General features: G+C 40.6%; 1 protein-coding gene across 2 annotated transcripts in view; it reads right to left on the bottom strand.

The window, feature by feature from the left end:
- Ddr (discoidin domain-containing receptor 2) overlaps nt 1-21,972 on the bottom strand; it is a 2,443,951-nt gene that overhangs the window by 539,328 nt on the left and 1,882,651 nt on the right. For both annotated transcript variants that reach the window (XM_067140519.2, XM_067140518.2), the window contains one exon: nt 1,771-1,910. In XM_067140519.2, the coding sequence (XP_066996620.1) occupies nt 1,771-1,910 (140 nt within the window). The remainder of the gene's footprint in view (nt 1-1,770; nt 1,911-21,972) is intronic.

The following is a 21,972-nucleotide window of genomic DNA, read 5'->3' as shown; positions in this document are numbered from 1 at the left end:
CCACTATGTTAGGTACCAAATAGGTTTGTGGCGATAGTGTGTGGCTCAGGATGCAATTTACAGTGCCTGTGATTCGTACCCCTATATGAGCAACACCATGGTTCTGCCTTGCCTATGCTTCGTGCCCACTATGTAAGGAAAACCACATAATAGTGCGGGTCCCTGTGGTTAACGTGAGGAACGCCATAGGTTTGCGTTGCCTGTAAATAGCGCCGCAGTGTGCGAAACACCATAGGACTGTGTTACATGTGCGAATTTCATTACCTGTGAATAGTACCATAATATGTGGAATACCGCGAGTCTACGCTCCTTTTTATTAGTACCGCAACATGACAAATAGCATGGTTCTATTTTTTTTCTAGGGGCTTTACGTCGCACCGACACAGATAGGTCTTATGGCGACGATGGGATAGGAAAGGCCTAGGAGTTGGAAGGAAGCGCCCGTGGCCTTAATTAAGGTACAGCCCCAGCATTTGCCTGGTGTGAAAATGGGAAACCACGGAAAACCATTTTCAGGGCTGCCGATAGTGGGATTCGAACCTACTATCTCCCGGATGCAAGCTCACAGCCGCGCGCCTCTACGCGCACGGCCAACTCGCCCGGTAAGGTTCTATTTTTCTAGCGATAAGTACCATTATAAGGGGCCGAGTAACTGGATTTTGAACCCGTTTTGACTATAAACATCATCGATTCAGTATTATGCGACAGACGCAGTCCCTTGGTCAGTAATACCATTATTTAACGCTAGTTTCTGGGAATGTGCGGCATTGCGGGTCGGATCCACTGATTGTTTTAACTTCATATCCATTCATTCTTTGTCCTCACGTTTTCGAATCTGGTCAGTGTAGCATTATGGATTTTTAAATTGTTATAATATTTCGTCTCATTTCGTACCAATAGGGGTTGATGACCTAGATGTTAGGCCCCCTTTAAACAACAAACAACATCATCATCATCATCATCATCATCATCATCATCATTATCATCAGTCATGCACTCCTGTACACTCTGGATGCTCTCTCGCCACAAGTCATACGCAAGGATTCCTCGACTTGAACGTCACAAGTGGCAGGACGAGATTGCACAACTTCTGAACCGAGCTCGATAGCTGCAGTCGCTTAAGTGCGGCCAGTATCCAGTATTCGGGAGATAGTAGGTTCGAACCCCACTATCGGCAGTCCTGAAAATGGTTTTCCGTGGTTTCCCATTTTCACACCAGGCTGTACCTTCATTAAGGCCACGGCCGTTTCCTTCCCACTCCTAGCCCTTCCTTGTCCCATCGTCGCCATAAGACCTATCTGTGTCGGTGCGACGTAAAGCAACTAGCACAACTTCTGAATCCACAGGATGAGATGGAACTATTGTTATGTTTTATTAGCACTACTAGTGCAATCGAGAAAAAGTAGTGAACTGACAGTAAGGAAATCGTTGTGTACTCCTGTAGGCCTACATGTCCCACAGAACACAAAATCATATTTAAAATTAGGTGACTCATCTTAGCGGCAGTGGCCAGCTATCATTTTGGGATACTGCGAAATATCCCCAGGTCTGTGTAAAGTGTCTCGTTCAACATAAATCACAGTGAAGAGTTCACTAAACCTGCACACTACATGCAAACACTTCTTCCTCAGCACAAAGAATAGAATAATGGTTAATATTATTCAGACACATACTATATAAAATATATAGAGTGCAAATTAGCATAAGTCGTCTCTTAAAATATTCCGCCCAACAAAGGCGAGACCAGGCTAATGATAGTGTTATATTTACCTGTACGTCCTTGCTGAATAGGTTGTTTGTGTGCAAGTACATGGCGGAGAAGTTCCTCACACGATCGAACTCGAACACCAGTTCCACAGGGCGCCCCACCATGCCTACGGTGTCGTTCTTCCAGCCGACCCACTCATAGCCTGCAAAAGGAAGGCGAGGCTAATTGATTCATCGCTCGACACAGCTCGGCTTGCGGTGATAACTCATTCCAAGTGGCCCACTCGCTAGTCGGCTCCAGGCCAGCACAGCCGTCCAATAAATGTTCTACACTGTTCAACACATTCATCTGCAGGAAAGACAACACAATAGCACAATCCCTGCCAAAATCGGCAAGTGTTTCCTCGTTCAAAGAGACCCTGTCATGTTTACAACAGAATATTAGCTTAGTCAAGAGGAAAATATTTGAAAATAATTCTGCTACATTTTTTCATATTAAGGGCTCGTTATGTTTGCTCATCAGAACCATGTACGTAAGAATGTGCGAAAACTTTCCAATATTTAAAAACAGCCTTAATAACGTTATTCGCTTTACGTCCCACTAACTACTTTTTTCGGAGACGCCGAGGTACCGAAATTTAGTCCCGCAAGAGTTCTTTTACGTGCCAGTAAATCTAAAGACACGAGGCTGAGTATATAAGCACCTTCAAATACCACCAGACTGCGCCAGGATCGAACCTGCCGAGTTGGGGTCGGAAAGCTAGCCGTCTGAGCCGTCTGAGCCACTCAACCCGGCTAAAAACAGCCTAACAAGTACTGAATTTTAGTTCATTTATTTGTTTTGTTGTTGCTGTCTCATATAAGGGGCTTGAGACATGTTTGTTATCAGTCTCGTATACTTAGTACTTGTGATGTTTTCTCTTAAAACCTGTATCATATGGTCTGAACTAGTTTGTGTATTCCTGATTAACTGGGGCTAAGATTGGAAAAAAACGGCCGTGAGCTGTACGTTTTGTACCATATAGGAATCTCTCTAGTTGAAGTCTGAAACTACGGAAAGCTACTTCTAGGATGGCTGAGGCTGAGATTTCAACACACACTCTACTCGCAAGGGGAGTTGGCAGTTTGGCGCGCATTGATTTTGTCGAGGTTTTACGAGGTTAATCTACACGGGTAAAAAATCAGTACTTATTTGGAAATTTTCTCGAATAAACGATACTTTTCGAGATTTTAGTGTTTCAGTTTTCTAACACCAGCTGTAACCCGTCATATAACCCAACATTCTGACAAGTTTTATAGTAGCACAGTGGTCAAGGCGGGTCTGACACGATACATGATGTAGTAACGTGCTTTTGTTGTATGTGCTAGACATAGGAAGTGACGTTACATTAGAGCATACCGACCAATTGGCTGCGCGGTTTAGGTCACGTAGCTATCATCTTGTTTCCGGGAGAAAGTGGGCTCGAACCCCACTGTCGGCAGCCCCGAAGATGATTTCCTGTTGTTTCCCATTTTCACAACTAACGCTGAATTAAGGCCATGGTCGCTTCCTTCCACCTCCAAGGCCCTTCCTCTCCCATCGTCGCTATAAGACCTATCTGCATAACCTACTTGCAAAGAGAACATTAAGTTCATCTTAGGTACATGGAATGTGAGAATACTAGCTAAGCTTGGAAAATTGGAAGAAGAAAAGAGCTCAATGATCACGAAAGACGTGGATGTGCTAGGTGTAGCCTATGTGAAACTACCTAGATGGGCAGGAAACGGAGACTTTCAGTCAGGGAATTTCAGGGTAATACACACCGGAAATGATAAAGGTGGGATGAATGGAGTAGAAATAATCCTAAAAGGTAAATGGTGTCAAAATGCGATGAATACCCTTCATATCAGTGACAGGATTATGATGGTTAAGATAAAAGCTGACCCTGTTGACGTACTCATTATTCAAGCATATTTTCCAACCACAAACAGTGAAGACGATATTGCAGAAGGAATGTTTATTTGTATTCAAGAACTCTTTGAGTTAGTAGACACCAAAGCTAATATTATTCTTATGGAAGACTTCAATGCTTCAGTTGGTAGCCATGAAAATCTTAAACATACCGGTAAATTCGGACTTGGAGAAAAAACTCGAAAGGAGAAAAATTGCTCTAGTTTTGCGAACAACATGCACATGAGGAACAGAGGGGATTTTGAACAATATAAAGCATTAAAAAATTAATAACAGAATACACTAATACTAAACTAATACATGCTTTGATGTTCGCAAAAGACGACGTTATTCGTGAAAGGCTCCTGGAGATAGCAGAAGACATCTGTTAGATTACATAATAGTAAGACAGAGATACAGAAACCAAGTGCTTACCAGTCCCAGTTACCCAAGGGTTGATGTAGACAGCGATCATATAGTAGTTGCAGCGAAGTGCAGTATTAGATTCAGGAAACATAAAGCGTATGGTTCGAAGAAATGGTGTTTGAATAACTTACACACTGCAGATTTGACTTCAAAAGAGAAAACTAATCAAATGAGCAGTGAAAGTACTGGATGGGAAAATGTCAAATACTGCTTAATGACAGCCGCTTCAGAAATACTGGGTAAAAGATAATTGGAACCAATGAAGCCTTGGATGACTCAAGAAATGTTAGATCTCACTGAACAGAGGAACAAATGAGAAGCAGGGCTTTTGAACAATATAAAGCATTAAAAAATTAATAACAGAAGAATGTCGCTTAGCAAAAGACATCTGGATGAATGAAATTGGCGAGGACATCGAAAAATATTTAAAAGAAGGGAAATCTGATAAGGCATTTTTAACAATAAATAAAATTATTGCAGAACAAGAAAATAACCAGACGTAATGTGGTTAAAAACAAAGCGGGAAACATTCTTTTTGAAAATAAGGAGGTAAGTGACCGCTGGAAGCAATATACTGAAGATCAATATGAAGGTCAGGAAATAGATAACATTCGGGATTATGTAGAGGATGAGAGCCTGATTGAGGTAGAACGAAAAGCCCACCAATTACAAAAAGTGAGTTTAATATGGCTCTACACTTATTAAAGGATAAAATAGCCGTAGTTGATAAAATTCAGCAGAGCTCCTAAAGAACTGTGAAGACATAACGAAAGAGAGATTGTTTGATATCATTACAAACTGCTATAAAGAAGGAATCAAGGAATCATACCACCTGATTTCATAAAGAGCCGGATAACAACACTCCCAAAGAAAGGACATGCCATGAACTGTTCAGATTAGAGAACAATAGCCATTCTATCACATACTTCTAAAATCCGACTGACAATACTTAAAGGCCGAATCAGCAGAAAAATCGAGCAGAATTTAGATGACGACCAATATGGCTTCAGAGCAGGTAAGGGTACTAGAGAAGAAATTCTAGCTCAGCGTCAAATCCTGGAGAGAAGACTGGAAGTTAACAGGAAAACTTACGTAGCATTCGTTGATTTAGAGAATGCATTCGACAAGGTTGACTGGAAGTTATTATTTCAAACTCTGAGAACGTTAGGTTGATTGAAAGGACAGCATTTTGCGTTTTAACCTGTATAAATCTCAAAGCACAGAAATAAACATCAATGGAACGACAAGATAAGCAACAATAAGAAGAGGCGTGCGGCAGGGCTATCCCTCATCGCCTTATCTGTTTAGGATCTTCATAGAATTCGCTATTAGAACAGTAAAAGAAAAAAACCAAAGAGATAAATTTTAATGGTAAACAAACTCATAGTGTTTGCTTTGCAGATGATATTGCATTGATAACTGATTCAGAGCGCGAAATGACTAGGATGCTCGGTATACTAAACAACACGTTAGAGAAGTTTAGGCTAAAAATAAACACAAAGAAAACGAAAATGATGGTCGTTCAAAAGAAGAAGACTGAATTGAAAACAAACATTAAATTAGACTGTGCAAAAATAGATCAGGTTAAAGAATTTTGCTATCTGAGTAGTGTCCTCCCCTGCGAACCATGTGACCTTGCCGCGGTGGGGAGGCTTGCGTATCCCAAAGAAGCAGGTAGCCGAGCCGCAGGTGCGACCATATTGGATGGGTATCTGTTGAGAGACCAGACTAAGGAATGGTTCATCGAAAGAGGGGTAGCAGCCTTTCGGAAGTTGCAAGGGCGGCAGGCTAGATGACTGACTGATATGGCCTTGTAATAATACTCAACATGGCTTAGCTGTGTTGATACTGCTACACGACTGAAAGCAACGGGAAACTACAGCCGTAACTAACTCCCGAGGACATGCAGCTCTCTCTGTATGAATGATGTACTGATGATGGCTTCCTCTCGGGTAAAATATTCCGGAGGTAAACTAGTCCCCCATTCGGATCTCCGGGTGAGGACTACACGAGAGGGGGCGATCATCAGGAAGATGGATACTGACATTCTGCGAGTCGGAGCGTGGAATGTTAGAAGTTTGAATCGTTGTGGTAGATTAGAGAATCTGAAAAGGGAGATGGATAGACTAAGGTTAGATGTAGTTGGTGTAAGTGAAGTACGTTGGCAGGAAGAACAGGATTTTTGGTCAGGCGACTACCGAATTATCAACACAAAATCAAACAGAGGAAATGCAGGAGTTGGTTTACTAATGAATAAGAAAATAGGGCAGCGGTTAAGCTACTACAACCAGCATAGTGAAAAAAGTATTGTCGTCAAGATAGACACCAAACCGATGCCCACCACAATAGTGCAGCCTATATGCCTACTAGCTCAGCGGATGATGAGGAAATAGAAAGAACATATGACGAGATAGAAGATTTAATACAATATGTAAAAGGTGACGAGAATCTAATTTTGATGGGAGACTGGAATGGAGTGGTAGGCCAAAGAAGAGAAGGTAATACAGTAGGAGAATTTGGATTGGGACAAAGGAACGAAAGAGGAAGTCGGCTGGTTGAATTCTGCACTGATCATAATGTAGTCCTTGCTAATACTTGGTTCAAACACCACAAACGACGGCTGTATACGTGGACGAGACCTGGAGACACTGGAAGGTATCAAATAGACTTCATTATGATGAGGCAGAGATTCAGAAACCAGGTGTTGGATTGCAAAACTTTCCCAGGAGAGACATGGACTTTGACCACAACTTGTTGGTCATGAAATGCCACCTGAAGCTGAAGAAACTGAAGAAAGGAAAGAATGAAAAAAGATGGGATCTAGACAAGTTGAAAGAAAAGAGCATGAGGGACTGTTTCAAGGAACAAGTTGCAAAAGGACTAAATGAAAAGGCTGAAGGGAACACAATACGGGAAGAGTGGATAATCATGAAAAATGAAGTTAGCACGGCTGCTGAAGAAATGTTTGGAAGGAAGAAAAGATCGACTAAGAATCAGTGGATAACTCAGGAGATACTAGACCTGAGTGATGAACGACGAAAGTACAAGAATGTTAGAAATGAAGAGGGCAGAAAAGAATACAGGCGATTAAAGAATGAAGTGGATAGAAAGTGCAAGGTAGCTAAGGAAGTCTGGCTGAAGGAGAAGTGCAAGGATGTGGAAGGTTGTATGGTCCTAGGAAAGGTAGATGCTGCATACAGGAAAATCAAGGAAACCTTTGGAGAAAGGAAATCTAGGTATATGAATATTAAGAGCTCAGACGGAAAGTCACTTCTAGTGAAAGAAGACAAAGCTGAATGGTGGCAGGAACATATCCAACAGTTGTATCAAAGTGAAGATGTAGATAATTTTGGTTCTGGAACAAGAAGAGGCTGTTGAAGCTGATGAAATGGAAGACCCAATTTTGAGGTCAGAGTTTGACAGAGCTGTGAGCGAACTAAATAGGAACAAGGCACCTGGAATTGACGACATTCCCTTTGAATCATTGACTGCCTTAGGAGAAACCAGCATGGCAAGGATATTCCATTTAGTGTGTAAGATGTATGAGACAGGAGAAGTCCCATCCGATTTTCGGCAGAATGTTGTTATACCTATTCCCAAGAAAGCCGGTGCTGACAGGTGTGAAAACTACCGCACCATTAGTTTAGTATCTCATGCCTGCAAAATTTTAACACGTATTATTTACAGAAGAATGGAAAGACAAGTTGAAGCTGAGTTGGGAGAAGATCAATTTGGCTTCAGGAGAAATGTAGGAACACGTGAAGCAATCCTGAGTTTATGTCTGATCTTAGATGATCGAATCAAGAAGAACAAGCGCACGTACATGGCATTCGTAGATCCAGAAAAGGCATTCGATAATGTTGATTGGACCAAGCTATTTTTTTTTTGCTACTTGTTTTACGTCGCACCGAAACAGATAGGTCTTACGGCGACGATGGGAGAGGAAAGGGCTAGGAGTGGGAAGGAAGCGGCCGTGACCTTAATTAAGGTACAGCCCCAGCATTTGCCTGGTGTGAAAATGGGAAACCACGGAAAACCATTTTCAGGGCTGCCGACAGTGGGGTTCGAACCTACTATCTCCCGAATACTGGATACTGGCCGCACGTAAGCGACTGCAGCTACCAAGCTATTTAAGATTCTGACGGTGATTGGGATCAGATACCGAGAACGAAGAATTATCTACAATCAGTATAAGAATCAGTCTGCAGTGATAAGAATCGAGGGCTTTGAAAAAGAAGCAGCAATCCAGAAAGGAGTGAGGCAAGGCTGCAGTTTGTCCCCCCTCCTTTTCAATGTTTACTTAGAACAGGCAGTAAAGGAAATCAAAAAGGAATTTGGAAAGGGAATCACAATCCAAGGAGAGGATATCAAAACCTTGAGATTGGCGATGATATTGTTATTTTATCTGAGACTGCAAATGATCTGGAGAAGCTGCTGAATGGTATGGATGAAGTCTTGGGTAAGGAGTACAAGTTGAAAATAAATAAGTCCAAAACAAAAGTAATGGAGTGCAGTCAAACGAAGGCAGGTGATGCAGGAAATATTAAATTAGGAAGTGAAGTCTGAAAGGAAGTGGATGAATATTGTTACTTGGGTAGTAAAATAACTAACGATGGCAGAAGTAAGGAGGACATAAAGTACAGATTAGCACAAGCAAGGAAGAGCTTTCTTAAGAAAAGAAATTTGCTCACTTCAAACATTGATATAGGAATTATAAAGATGTTTTTGAAGACTTTCGTGTGGAGCGTGGCATTGTATGGGAGTGTAACGTGGACGATAAGTAGCTCAGAAAGAAAGATAATAGAAGCTTTTGAAATGTGGTGTTACAGAAGAATGCTGAAGGTGAGATGGATAGATCGAATCACAAATGAAGAGATACTGAATCGAATTAGCGAGAAGAGATAGATTTGGCTAAATTTGACGAGAAGAAGAGGCAGAATGATAGGACACATCTTAAGACACCCAGGACTTGTTCAGTTGGTTTTTGAAGGAAGTGTAGGTGGTAAGAACAGTAGGGGTAGACCATGGTATCAAGGAGATTAGAACAGATGTAGAATGCAGTAGTTACTTAGAAATGAAAAGGGTAGCACAGGATAGGGTGGCATGGAAGGTGCATCAAACCAGTATATGGACTGATGACTTAAACAACAACAACAACAACATCAACAACAACGGGTAGTGTTATTAAAAATGATAATCAGTGCCTGGCAGAAGTTAAAAGAAGTATTGCTATGGCAAAACAAGTGTTTCAAAGCAGGAAAAATCTATTGTTGAATAAGCACATAGGGATTGAAACCAGGAAGAAATGTGTTAAAACCTTTGTTTGGAGTGTGCTAACTTACGGTTGTGAGACCTGGACTTTGGGAAAACAAGCACGTTCAAGGCTATAAGCTGCGAAAATTTGGTTCTGGAGAAGACTGACAGGGACGAGTTGGACAGGAAAGGAGACTAATATCCAAATCTTGAATGACGCTAATGAGAAACGGAAATTAATTTATTCAATAGAGCAGAGGAAAGCTACATTTCTTGGACACGACCTACGACATAACACCTTTCTCCACAATGTCCTCGAAGGCAAGGTCCTAGGGAAGAAGTCGAGAGGAAAACCGCGTCTCTCATACCGTAGCAACATAATCACTCATCTGGGTTTTGCTTCCTATGTCACGATGAAAAGGACTGCTGAAGACCGTGGGATGTGGCTGCAGCGACAAGGCTTAGCCTTTAGATAATGGATGGATTTAAAAAATGCTTTACGTCGCACCGACACAGATAGGTCTTATAGCGGCGATGGGATAGGAAAGGGGTAGGAGTGGGAAGGAAACGGCCGTGGCCTCAATTAAGGTCCAGCGCCAGAATTTGACTGGTGTGAAATTGGGAAACAACGGAAGACTATCTTCAGGGCTGCCGACAGTGGGGTTCGGACCCACTATCTCCCGAATGCAAGCTCACAGCCACGCGACCCTAACCGCACGGCCACCTCGCTCGGTTTCTTCCTTACTGAAAATCGACATTTCTACTAGACGAAATCAAATGTAACAAAAACCACAGGATCCATTGTATCAATACGGAAAGTAATAATCAAAACGTACGTACTATTTCCCTGTTTGGCACGAACTTCAATACAGCAGTCCAGATCAAGAGACATTAGTACTCTGAGCAGTAGAACGAGCTGTACTGAGTTTGGTTTGTTTACTGCGGGCTTCAGGGACATTCCAAGCAATCCCTGTTCTGAGCACAGTACTACACAGAATGCATGACGTCAGGAACTGTGTCTCCTTTGCCACTCTTTAAAAGTCTGCCTATATCATAAGGTACGAGGTTCAGAAAAGTGAAACAAAGCTTGTTATCCCTAATTATACCTCTAGTTTCCAGTTCGCTAGAAAAAACATACATGTTCCATTTTTTAAAATGTAAATTTGTATTGAAAGTGATATTTGGTTAATTTTCTGTATTGTGCTTACTTTCACATGGGTACATTCCTGTGCAACTAGATTTTTCACATTTGTTACATTACGAAAACATTTGAGGTCGTAGAGTTAGGTGGGACACGCTGTATATATAAAATCTGAGATGTTGGGCTGTAACGAAGTCAGGGTTCCTTAATTATTTTCAAGTACAATAACTGCAATATACCTAGTGTGCACTGGTTGAGCTGAAATTGGCGATGCATACGTACGTAAAACACTCTATCTGACACTTCAACTACCCCAAAATAATTAACTACGAACAATATAGAATATGAATCCTTATGCACAAAACATAATGCATAGGAATTTAACATTGATACCTTTCCATAAAATTTAGCAGCAAATGCAAATTTTCAGGTACAAAGAGATATGAACCTTGTATCTATAACGGCTGGTGCTTTCGTTTAAAATCATAAATAAATAAATAAATAAATAAATAAATAAATAAATAAATAAATAAATAAATAAATAAATAAATAAATAAATAAATAAAGACAAAACATCATCAATATCATTACAATGTAAACATCAGTACCGTATTCAAAAAGGTTTTATAAATTACTACAACTATGCTACTTTACATAATAATCATTACTGACTCCCTTCACGGAAGCAAGCGCCTTCACGAACTTAAGAATTTAAGAAAATATAGGCTATCTACCGACGTGTCGCAGCTAGTTTCTGAACATCGAAGCAAACGCTAATTCATGACTGATTAATTAATTAACGATTTATTTATCCTCGCAAGATGACCTCTTACATTTAACCAGGTTTAATAGACTACTGGAAGCAAGTTATTTTACAATTAAATTTAGGCATGTATATACCTAACTCTTTGTTAACATATTGTGACAGTATCCACTATTTCATTGCAGGCCTCAGGAGGAGCAAATCGCCTGATTTCAGCCGCGAATGACGTCACTGTGTTAGGACCACACTCGCTCGCCACTGTAGCAACATGTCAGGATCAAGCCAAGAGCGCAAAGCTAGCCCCCTCCCCGCCAACCCGCCCCCGCCCCCTCTCACCATTCCAAGATCTCATATCGGGCCTCCACGACGGTGCGAGAAAGGACTAGAAGACGAATCCAGAGCTTTCTGATTCCAGAGAAAACCAGGCCCTTCTACTCTCGAAGTATCTGGAAGGGCCCGGCTTCCCTATTTAATGCAGGCCGGACGAGCCTCCGTGATTCAGTTCGGGTTCAGTTCCGCAAGCGATTGAGACGGATCTGTTCTACCAGGGATCGAGACAGTTCAGTTTTGTCAGAGGTCGAAGTGAGTGAGTGCAACCGTGGAGCACTTGATCAGTCAGAGGACAGTGAAGATTGCGTGCTGTTGGTGCTGTGTGTGAACTGACGACGGGTGCAAGACAGTGCAGCTGAGCGACGAGGGTTAATGAACGAAGACCGCTGCGAGTGTATAGACTGTATCATATAAAGAATTTTAAGACTAAGTTCAGAGCGCGCAAACTGTGAACATTGTGATCGTGATTTAGTACAGTGAGTGCAACTGTGAACATCCCTACGCGGTACGTGACAATTTAAGGAGAGTGCGTAGTGTGATATGTTTTAGCTTGTAAGCAGCAAAGCTAAAAACTAGCGTGACTGAATTGGTGAGATTATACAGAGCGCAATCTTGTGTAATTGAGTGCATTTGTAGTTGTATAAACAATTTGTAGTTAGTTAATAAATTTTAGATTAAACGCTACTAGTTGTGTGTTGATTTACTTACTCGCCTTCACGCTACAATATATTAAGTGACAATTTTGCGTATTAAAAAGAAAATGTATAGAAGCAACAAGATATGAATATTGTGCTTTAGCTGCTAAACGTGACAATATGTTTTGCTGATTAATTGTACCGAAATAAATAAATAAATAACTGATAACTAAATTATTAGTGACCAACTAAACAATAATGTAAACACAACTATTCAGATCATAGCAACATTGCGAGCTATTGAACATGTCACCATGTATTAAATATGTATTATTTAATGAACTTTATTTTACGAAGTTTCGAAATATATACTACACCAATATGTATTTCTGTTGTAATTCTATCTAGTTACTGTTGATGGTGGTGGTGGTGGTGGTGATTACGAGTCCCATAGGTAGTTAAGGAATTTTTGAACACATCAGCCTCACGCCTTTGAACCTGTCTTACTGTAATTTTCTCTGGAGGAATGCAAAGGAATGAAGTTAATAATAATGATAATGATGATAATAATAATAATAATAATAATAATAATAATAATAAAGAAGAAGATGAATAAGTTATCCGTTCAACTGCTTTCACTTTTAAAGGACAATATAACTTCTGAATTTGATCCGACAAGTTTAAGCATAGGAAGCGAGCACCGAATCAACTACACTACACAGCCGGTCTATAATAATTATTTGGCGCAATAGTCCGTTGGAATGCGTCCAGCCGGACTGAGTGGCAGAGCGCTGCTGACTCTCTGAACCCTTTCCGAAAACCGTAAAAGTAGTTAGTGGGACGTAAAGCAAATAACATTATTACTATTAACTTTCTGAACCTAAGTTGACGCGTGCGATCCCGGCTTAGTCCAGTGGTAGATGACGGTGTCAAATTCGCCAGCCTCATGTCGACAGATTTACGGGCAAGTAAAAGAATTGCCGTGGGATAAAATTCCGGCACCTCGGTATCTTCTGAATTGTCAGTATCGGGGATCGCAGGGACAGGTGTTGGTCTTCATACACACCTCTTCATTCACATACTGACGGTGCACGAGCAATACCTCATATTTCACAATGCTCTTCCGATCTATTAACCTCATTAAGACTGGTCTCGCCTCCCAGCCACACATGAATATGGAGTCCATCAGAACAACGTTCGTTGTGTTCATTTTCCTGTGCTAAAGTGTAAAGGAAAACGAACCTTAAATGAAGTATACTGTAGGAGTGCGTAATTTATTCATGGTCCGGCTCCATGGCTTAATGGTTAGCGTCCTGGCCTTTGGTCACAGGGGTCCCGGGTTCGATTCCTGGCAGGGTCTGGAATTTTAACCATCATTGGTTAATTTCGCTGGCACGGGGGCTGGGTGTATGTGTCGTCTTCATCATCATCATCATCATGACGCGCAGGTCGCCTACGGAGTCAAATCAAGAGACCTGCACCTGGCGAGCCGAACATGTCCTCGGACTGTGCTGTCTTCATCATCATACGGTAACTCATCTTGGGTAGGGCCCCATTCTTACAGACGCCGAAGTCTCATATAGGCCTAGGGCGTCAACTCGAAAGATCTGCACCTGGTCTCTACGGGGACAACATGCTATTATTATTATTATTATTATTATTATTATTATTATTATTATTATTATTATTATTATTATTATTATTATTATTATTATTATTATTATTAGGCCTATACGCTATCATGAAATGTTCCATGGCATTCTCCGCCGGAGAATAGCTAATTATTCCTGACTAATCACTGAGAATATTTTCCTAGCCTTTAATTTGATAGTAATTAACACTAATTAATGGAGTAAAATAGCAAGTGAACCATATGTTGAGAAGCTGTAGAGGTAATCGTCATTTTTTCTATAATGCAACAGTGAATCAGTAATAGTCAGTAAGTAATCAGGTAGGGTCACTTTCATTTGGACACTCTTAAATTCAACCGACAGCACAAGAATTGGTTCCCGTAAATTTCAGCCTAGGAGGCGAGCGCGTTAACAACTACGATATGCAGTCCGTCATTCTATGTCACTTTCAGTCGTAATTATTTCTGGACCTGTGATTAAGATAGATCTCCCCAAGGTTTAAATTAAGGCTTCAAATTTGCGAACAAATCAGAGAGAAAGAAAGGACAAGGAAGTTACCACCGTTTCCTTAATTTTCAATATCTATATCCGTAGGACACACAGTTTATGCAAAAAACACTTATGAAGCAAGACACCATCGTAGAATTCACTTGCAGGAAGAGAGAGTGTGAGGAATAACTAACGCGGGGCTAAATCTCACCAGCGCTTGGTAGGCCAAGGCCCTTCAAGGGTTGTAGTCCCATGGCGGGGGGGGGGGGGGGGGTAAATCTCACTAGAGATATTTCCTCACATCGCTGGCAATCAAACTTCGAATCTTCAAGCAGTGCAGTTGCTCATCCTTGCCGTGGTGTTGTATTAAAGTGAAAATGTCAGAGAATAAATTAAACAGAAGTCTAATAACGGTCACTTATAGGCTACATAAAGAATGAAGTAAGATCGATGTGGAATATACTGCTTTTCGATCACGCAAATGTTATTTGAAGGGCGGATGACATAACAACAAGCATCACCATCACCATCACCATGTTATTTGAATAGATATTTATCGACGATGAAATCAAGGGGACATTTTCATAAGCTTCACTGAAATTACCTCTCTACGAAATATTTTATATGGAGCTAATTTTCTTCGTTACTCTACGCCATGAATTGTCCGAACGTTTCCGTACAACGAAGATGAAACATTCTTTTCAGTATCCCAAGCACCAAGAGCATGTGTATCGTCAACCTGGCGCCGGCAGGTCTTTAGCTGCTTCGTCAGCATTACAAGGTGAAAGAAAGATGTGAAATGAAGTTTCACAATATTAATTAACTCCTTGAAAAGATTTTTGTCTAGTTGAAGTAATCGAAACAGAACACAGCAAACCACCTAAGGATGTTACTTTCAACGGAGATATTTATATTGAAGCCAGGATAACGTCAGAAGATCGATGTTTAGCGATGACTTATCAAAGTTTAGTTCCTCCGGTGAGAAGTAAATTAAGCGCAGTTAGTTCTGAACTGATGAAAGAACTCGGTTATAATATAAAAGCATTGCATCGCTACATCGCAGAAAATGAACCAAATTTACGCAAACACAACGGATTGTATTCGAGAGGATCACAAATCGTATTGAAATAGGCGAAGGAGGAATTATCTTTCTGGATGCACAGATCCAGTCTGTGATATTACAAGATCTTTGGCACGTGGCCAACTGCTGATGCGATGCAAAATCATTATATGGGACGAATGGACAATGGCCTATAGAAAATCACTCGAAGAGACAGATAAGGCATTACAGGATCTTCGGAAGAACATAAGACTAATGGGAGGAGTTTTATTACTACTATCAGGAGATTTCAGCGGACATTGCCGGTAATTACAAAATCAGCACCGGCAGATGAAATGAACGCATGAGGTACTGGAAAAACGTTTCTTATCAATTTGATTTTAGCTAATATTCGAGTGAGAAAGCAAATCGCATTAGCATTAGCATCATTTGGAATTACGGCCATGTTAGCGGGAGGCGGAAAACGGAGCATTCTGCTTTAAAATTACCATTAAATGTAGCCGAACAAGAGTATCCAGTCTGTGATGTTATAAGATCTTCGGCACATGGCCAACTGCTAATGCGATCCAAAATCATTATATGGGACGAATGTACAATGGCCCATAGAAAATCACTCGAAGAGATAGATAAGGCATTACAGGATCTTCGGAAGAACATAATACTAATGGGAGGAGTTTTATAACTACTATCAGGAGATTTTCAGCAGACATTGCCGGTACTTACAAAATCAGCACCATCAGATGAAATGAACGCATGATTAAAGCGATTAATGTTTTCAAATCGCGTTGAAAATTTATCTTTAACAAAAAAAATATGCGTGCATAGGCCTAAATAACAGGAGATCCAAGAGTACAAGCATTTGCCGAAAATCTTTCAAAAATTGGAAATGGTACTTATTCCTTGGATCTGCACTCTGGTAAACTTATTTTAACAGAATATTCATGCAACGTGGTAGAAATGGAAGAATGATTTATCAAAAAAGTGTATCCGTTTATAGAAATAACCTATCTGAATATTGAATAGTTTTATGAGCGAGCTATTTTAGTTAGGCCTACAAAGAATTATATAGTACAACAAATAAATGAGGGGACACAGAATATGATACCGGAAGAAGAAAAATATATAAATCGATAGACACAGCGATGGATCAAGATGGAAGTTTGAATTTTCCAACAGAATTTTTTCATTCATTAAGTCCACCTGGTATGCCTTCGTATATTGGAGCTAAGAATTTGATCGCCAGTTATACTATTGAGAAATTTTGACGAGCTGAAATTATGTAACGGCACACGATTTCGCGTGAAAGAGCTCCTTAACACTATCAATGAGACTGTAATCCTAAACGGCAAGGAAAAAGGAAATAAATCGTGACCAGAATTCCATCGGTCCCATATGATTTGTCATTTTGTTTCAAACGATTACAGTTTCCAGTGAGATTAGCTTACAGTATGACTATCAGTATGGCTCAGGGTCAAACGTTCCACTCTTCTGGAGTTAATTTGAAAGATTCCTGTTCCTCACATGGTCAGCTATACGTTGCTTTCTCACGTGTCGGACAAGCAGGAAATCTGTTTGTGCATTCGCCAGAAAACAAGACATCAAATGTAGTGTATAAGAATGTATTTTGCCGAAATTACTTAGTGAAAATACTCAGCCTGTTTCCATTCATTCGACCGGGTCAGGAATGGAATGAATGTAGCGGCGAGGATAGGAATTGTGCCGGCTGCTGAAGCTTGTCGCACTTCTCTGGGGCAATGATTAATGACTAGCAGATTAAATGAAACGATTTTGGAGAGTATCGCTGGAATGAAAGATGACAGGGAAAGCCGGAGTACGCGGACAAAAACCTGTCACGCCTCCGCTTTGTACAGCAAAAATCTCACATGGAGTGAACGGGATCTGAACTATGGAACCCAGCGGTGAGAGGCCGGCGCACTGCCGCCTGAGCCACGGAGGCTCCATGAAATTAGCCTGTAAGGTATTTATTTACACCGAAAAATGTATAAAAAGAAAAGAAGAAGCAGAAAAAGAGTGGTCATTGAATGGTTAGCGTGCTGGCCTTTGGTCCAGGGGTTCCCGTGTTCAATTCGCGGCCGCTTGCGGGATTTTAAACTTCATTGGTTAATTCCAATGGTTCGGGTGTTGGGGGAGGGGGTGGTTGTGCCATCTTCAGCATTTAGAATGCATCATAGGTAGGGGCTCATTCTCACAGACGCCCAGGCCGCCCATACGGCACGCTGTGGCGTTAACCGAAAACCTGCACCAGACCTCTTCGGAGGCCACACGCTATTATAATGCACGTCTACTGTATTATATTGATTAAACCGCACAGATGTACAAAAAACCAAGGAAGCGGGTAGTCTTTCTAGTAATGTATAATGTACACAGTTAAGAGTCAAAACATGTATTTTATGATAATAATGTGCTCATAAATCAATAGTAGCAGCTAGAAATTCTTTTTCTACCATTTTTCACATTTCTGGCATTATTCTCTCCCTAATACGATAGTTCGGACCATACAGTCGCGTGATATTGTTATAGGATCACTTAAGAGGCCAACAGTGTCAGCATTACCACATTCTGCTCCAAACTCTATACATTTCTGAATTTAGTTTGTAAATTTTGGTCTGTTGAAAACATTAAATGGCCTTATATCCGCAGCACGTACTTCAGCGCAAGAATCTTGGAAATGTTCTTTCATCTCAAGCATTACATGAAGTTTATTCGTACTAGAGCTCGATTGAGAGCAAAATCTTGCAAGAATTGAGGGCCAAGCAGTCTTCTTAAAAATGTTAATTGTTTTGTACGAGAGGCACTGAACAAATCGCTTACTTCTCCGAATTTAGTCCAAGCGGATTTTCCAACTGCTTTATCTTTTTTCTTTCTGACATGATTTGATCTTATTTTCAGCACGTAACTTTGACATTGTGTCTTGCATTCTCTTACCATCAGCAGAATCAGTGTCCGAGCTTCTACTTGAAGTCGACAGTATTGCACCATCATCAATATTCACCTTGACGCTTGAACTGTACAGGCCTACTGGTTAGTGCTAGAGTTTACCTACTACTACAAGAGGAGCATTCAACCACGTAGCTATGAGCCTGTATTTAGTAGATGGTGGTTTCGAACCCTACCCTTGTTATCCTTCAAGAAATTTCCCCATGGCCTCGCATTCCGTGAGTTAGTGGAATATTGAACCACTAGTACAAAAATGCGAGTGTACGATTTCAAGAAAACAGGTCCAGTTTTCCACATTTTTATGAAGTAAAGGCGGAGCTTGAAAGCACCCATAGTGAGAATAAGTTGAAGGGAAAGACATACGAAATCAAAATCTGTTACAATTTTTATTACTTAGAACTGAACAGCATCCTTAATCATGGAACGGACGTCCTAATATGTTAGTGTAAATCACTTCTACTCCATTAGATACTTGGGTAACATTTGAGGCATAAGCCGGCCTACTATTCTGTCAGAATGTCGAAAGTAGGAACGAGTGATCAGTCTCATTGTAGGAAGTGCCATCTAGAAAGGCATTGCGAGCCATGCCACAGTAGGGAATATGATAATTTCGTAGGTAACGACCGTGAGGCACTTCTAAACAGGCTGCGTGAAGGGAACGCTGTGGTAAACGTACGAATTATCAATTGCCACTTGGTATCAGGCACAGCAATATATGATAAATAGATTAAATTACAAGCATTACATATAATACGAGTAAAATATTATTTGTTGGGATGTGATGGTGCAATTTTAATCTAATAATTCAGGCCTCGTACGGAGTACCGTAACTCATACCTCGTAGATCTGATCCATTTTAAAATGGTTAGATGTAAAAGAGATGAACTTAACTGCGTAGAATCGAGGCGAAGTGTGTATTTCTTCCCCAGGTTGTTGTTTTTATTTTTTAAATACTTTTGTTTTAAAAAATACGGGACATTGCCAGTCTTTTTGTAATAATCTTTGTGATAATTATGTGCACGTCACATATTGAATTTCTGGTATTTATTTGAGCCATATTTTTTATCGTCTTTTATTAATTAGTTTATTTTCGATTTTCAATAATGTTTTCCTTTTTTGCTAGGGGCTTTACGTCGCGCCGACACAGATAGGTCTTATGGCGACGATGGGATAGGAAAGGCCTAGGAGTTGGAAAGAAGCGGCCGTGGCCTTAATTAAGGTACAGCCCCAGCATTTGCCTGGTGTGAATATGGGAAACCATGGAAAACCATTTTCAGGGCTGCCGATAGTGGGATTCGAACCTACTATCTCCCGGATGCAAGCTCACAGCTGCGCGCCTCCACGCGTACGGTGAACTCGTCCGGTAATGTTTTCTTTGATAATAAATCTATCTTACCCCTTATTTTGAATTTCTTTTCGGAATTATGTTACTGTTTCCCGTTCACATACCAATGGTATATTTTATCCTGAGATTTTTAATGTATTTTTGCCCTGATCATATTTTTTCGAACCGAACACGCAGCTCTCCGAAGGCGCCGGTAGACTGTATTTTAGACGGGAACGGTACACTATAGTAGCCCCTGTATATAAAGGAAAGGGTGATAGACACATAGCTGAAAATTGCAGGCCAGTCAGTTTGACATGCATTGCATGTAAGCTTTGGGAAAGCATTCTTTATGATTATATTAGACATGATTGCTAAATTAATAGCAGGCTCGACATAAGGCAGTTTGGGTTTAGGGAAGATTATTCTACTGAAGCTCAACTTGTAGGATTCCAGCAAGGCAAAGCAGATATCTTGGATTCAGAAAGTCCAATGGACAGTATCGCGATTGCCCTACCTAAGGCATTTGAGAGGGTAGATCATGGGAGACGACTGGCAAAAAATAAGTGCAATTGGACTAGATAAAAGATTAACTGAATGGGTGGCTGTATTTCTAGAAAATAGATCTCAGAGAATTAGAGTAAGCGAAGCTGTAATAATTAAGAGGGGAATTCCTCAGTGCAGTATTATTGGACCTCTAAGTTTTCTTATTTATAAAAATGGTATGAGTAAGGAAGTGGAATCAGAGATAAGGCTTTTTGCGGATGATGTTATTCTGTATAGAGTAATAAATAAGGTACAATATTGTGAGCAACTGCAAAATGACCTGGACAGTGTTGTGAAAATGGCCAGTAGGCAATGGTATGACGATAAATGGGGTTAAAAGTAAGTTTGTGAGTTTCACAAATAGGAAAAATCCTCGAAGTTTTAATTACTGATTTGATGGGGGGTGAAAGTTCCTCTTGGGGATCATTGAAGTACCTGGGTGTTAATATAAGTAAAGATATTCACTGGGGGTAATCACACAAATGGGTTTGTAAATAAAGGGTGCAGATCTCTGCACATGGTTATGAGGGTATTTTGGGGTTGTAGTAAGGATGTAAAGGAGAGGGCATATAAGTCTCTGGTAGGACCTCAACTAGAGTATAGTTCCAGTGTATGGGACCCTCACTAGGATTACTTGATTCAAGAACTGGAAAGAATCCAAAGGAAAGCAGCTCGATCTCTCCTGTGTGATTTTCGACGTTACAAAAATGTTGCAGAGTTTGGACTGGAAAGACTTGGGAGAAAGGAGACGAGCTGCTCGACTAAGTGGTATGTTCCGAGCTTTCAGTGGAGAGATGGCGTGGAATGACATTAGTAGACGAATACGTTTGATTGGTGTCTTTAAAAGTAGGAATGATCACAATATGAATAAAAAGTTAGTATTCAAGAGGACAAATTCGGGCAAATATTCATTTATAGGCAGGCGAGGTAGGGACTGGAAGAACTTACCAGGAGAGATGTTCAATTGATTTCCAATTTCTTTACAATCATTTAAGAAAAGTCTAGCAAAACAACAGATAGGGAATCTGCCACCTGGGCGACTGTCCTAAACGCAGATCTGTAGTGATTGGAAGGTGCTAGGACTGGGAAGTGAGCAGCCATAATCTTAAATTACAGCCCCAGTATTCTCCAGTATGAAAGTAGAAAAACGATGGAAGAACCATCTTCGTGGTCGCCAATAGTGTTTGAAGATGTCAAGTCATGCAACTCAAGCTTACTGCTACGCGACGTGTTTGCTGGGGCGAACTCGCTCGATAATTTTGTGAATAAAATGTTTTTCTGTTGTTATATTTGACAGCATAGTCATAGTGGATATCGCTCGGCTCATCATTTTCGTTTCAGGAGTGGATGGGGAACTACTGCATTTCCAGTCAGGGAAATCCTGTAGGGGAAGATATAGTAAGAACCGAAGAAGTAGATGTAATTTGCCGTTCTGGACAACCGTGGGAAAACGTAGGCTAACCTTGTCTATGATAGACAAAAATATAGGTCATATAGAGCTAATTAGAACATAGAGCGATAATACTCGCAGTTTATTCCAGTTCACAGTCTAAGTTTCTTTTTATGACGAATGACACTAAGGGAATCGTCGTAAAATCAGTATATTGCATTTGTTGCCAAAGGTTTAACTTCAAATTGTTCCTAAGTGAGTGTGACACAGAATATGGTGATAATGTCTATTTTAACGAAGCCGGGCTGAGTGGCTCAAATGGTTGAGGCGCTGACCTTCTGACCACAACTTGGCAGGTGTAATCTGGCTCAGTCCGGTGGTATTTTAAG

This window comes from Anabrus simplex, chromosome 2 (genome assembly GCF_040414725.1).
Source record: "Anabrus simplex isolate iqAnaSimp1 chromosome 2, ASM4041472v1, whole genome shotgun sequence".
Taxonomy (NCBI): domain Eukaryota; kingdom Metazoa; phylum Arthropoda; class Insecta; order Orthoptera; family Tettigoniidae; genus Anabrus; species Anabrus simplex.
This window is presented reverse-complemented; position numbering and strand designations above follow the sequence as displayed.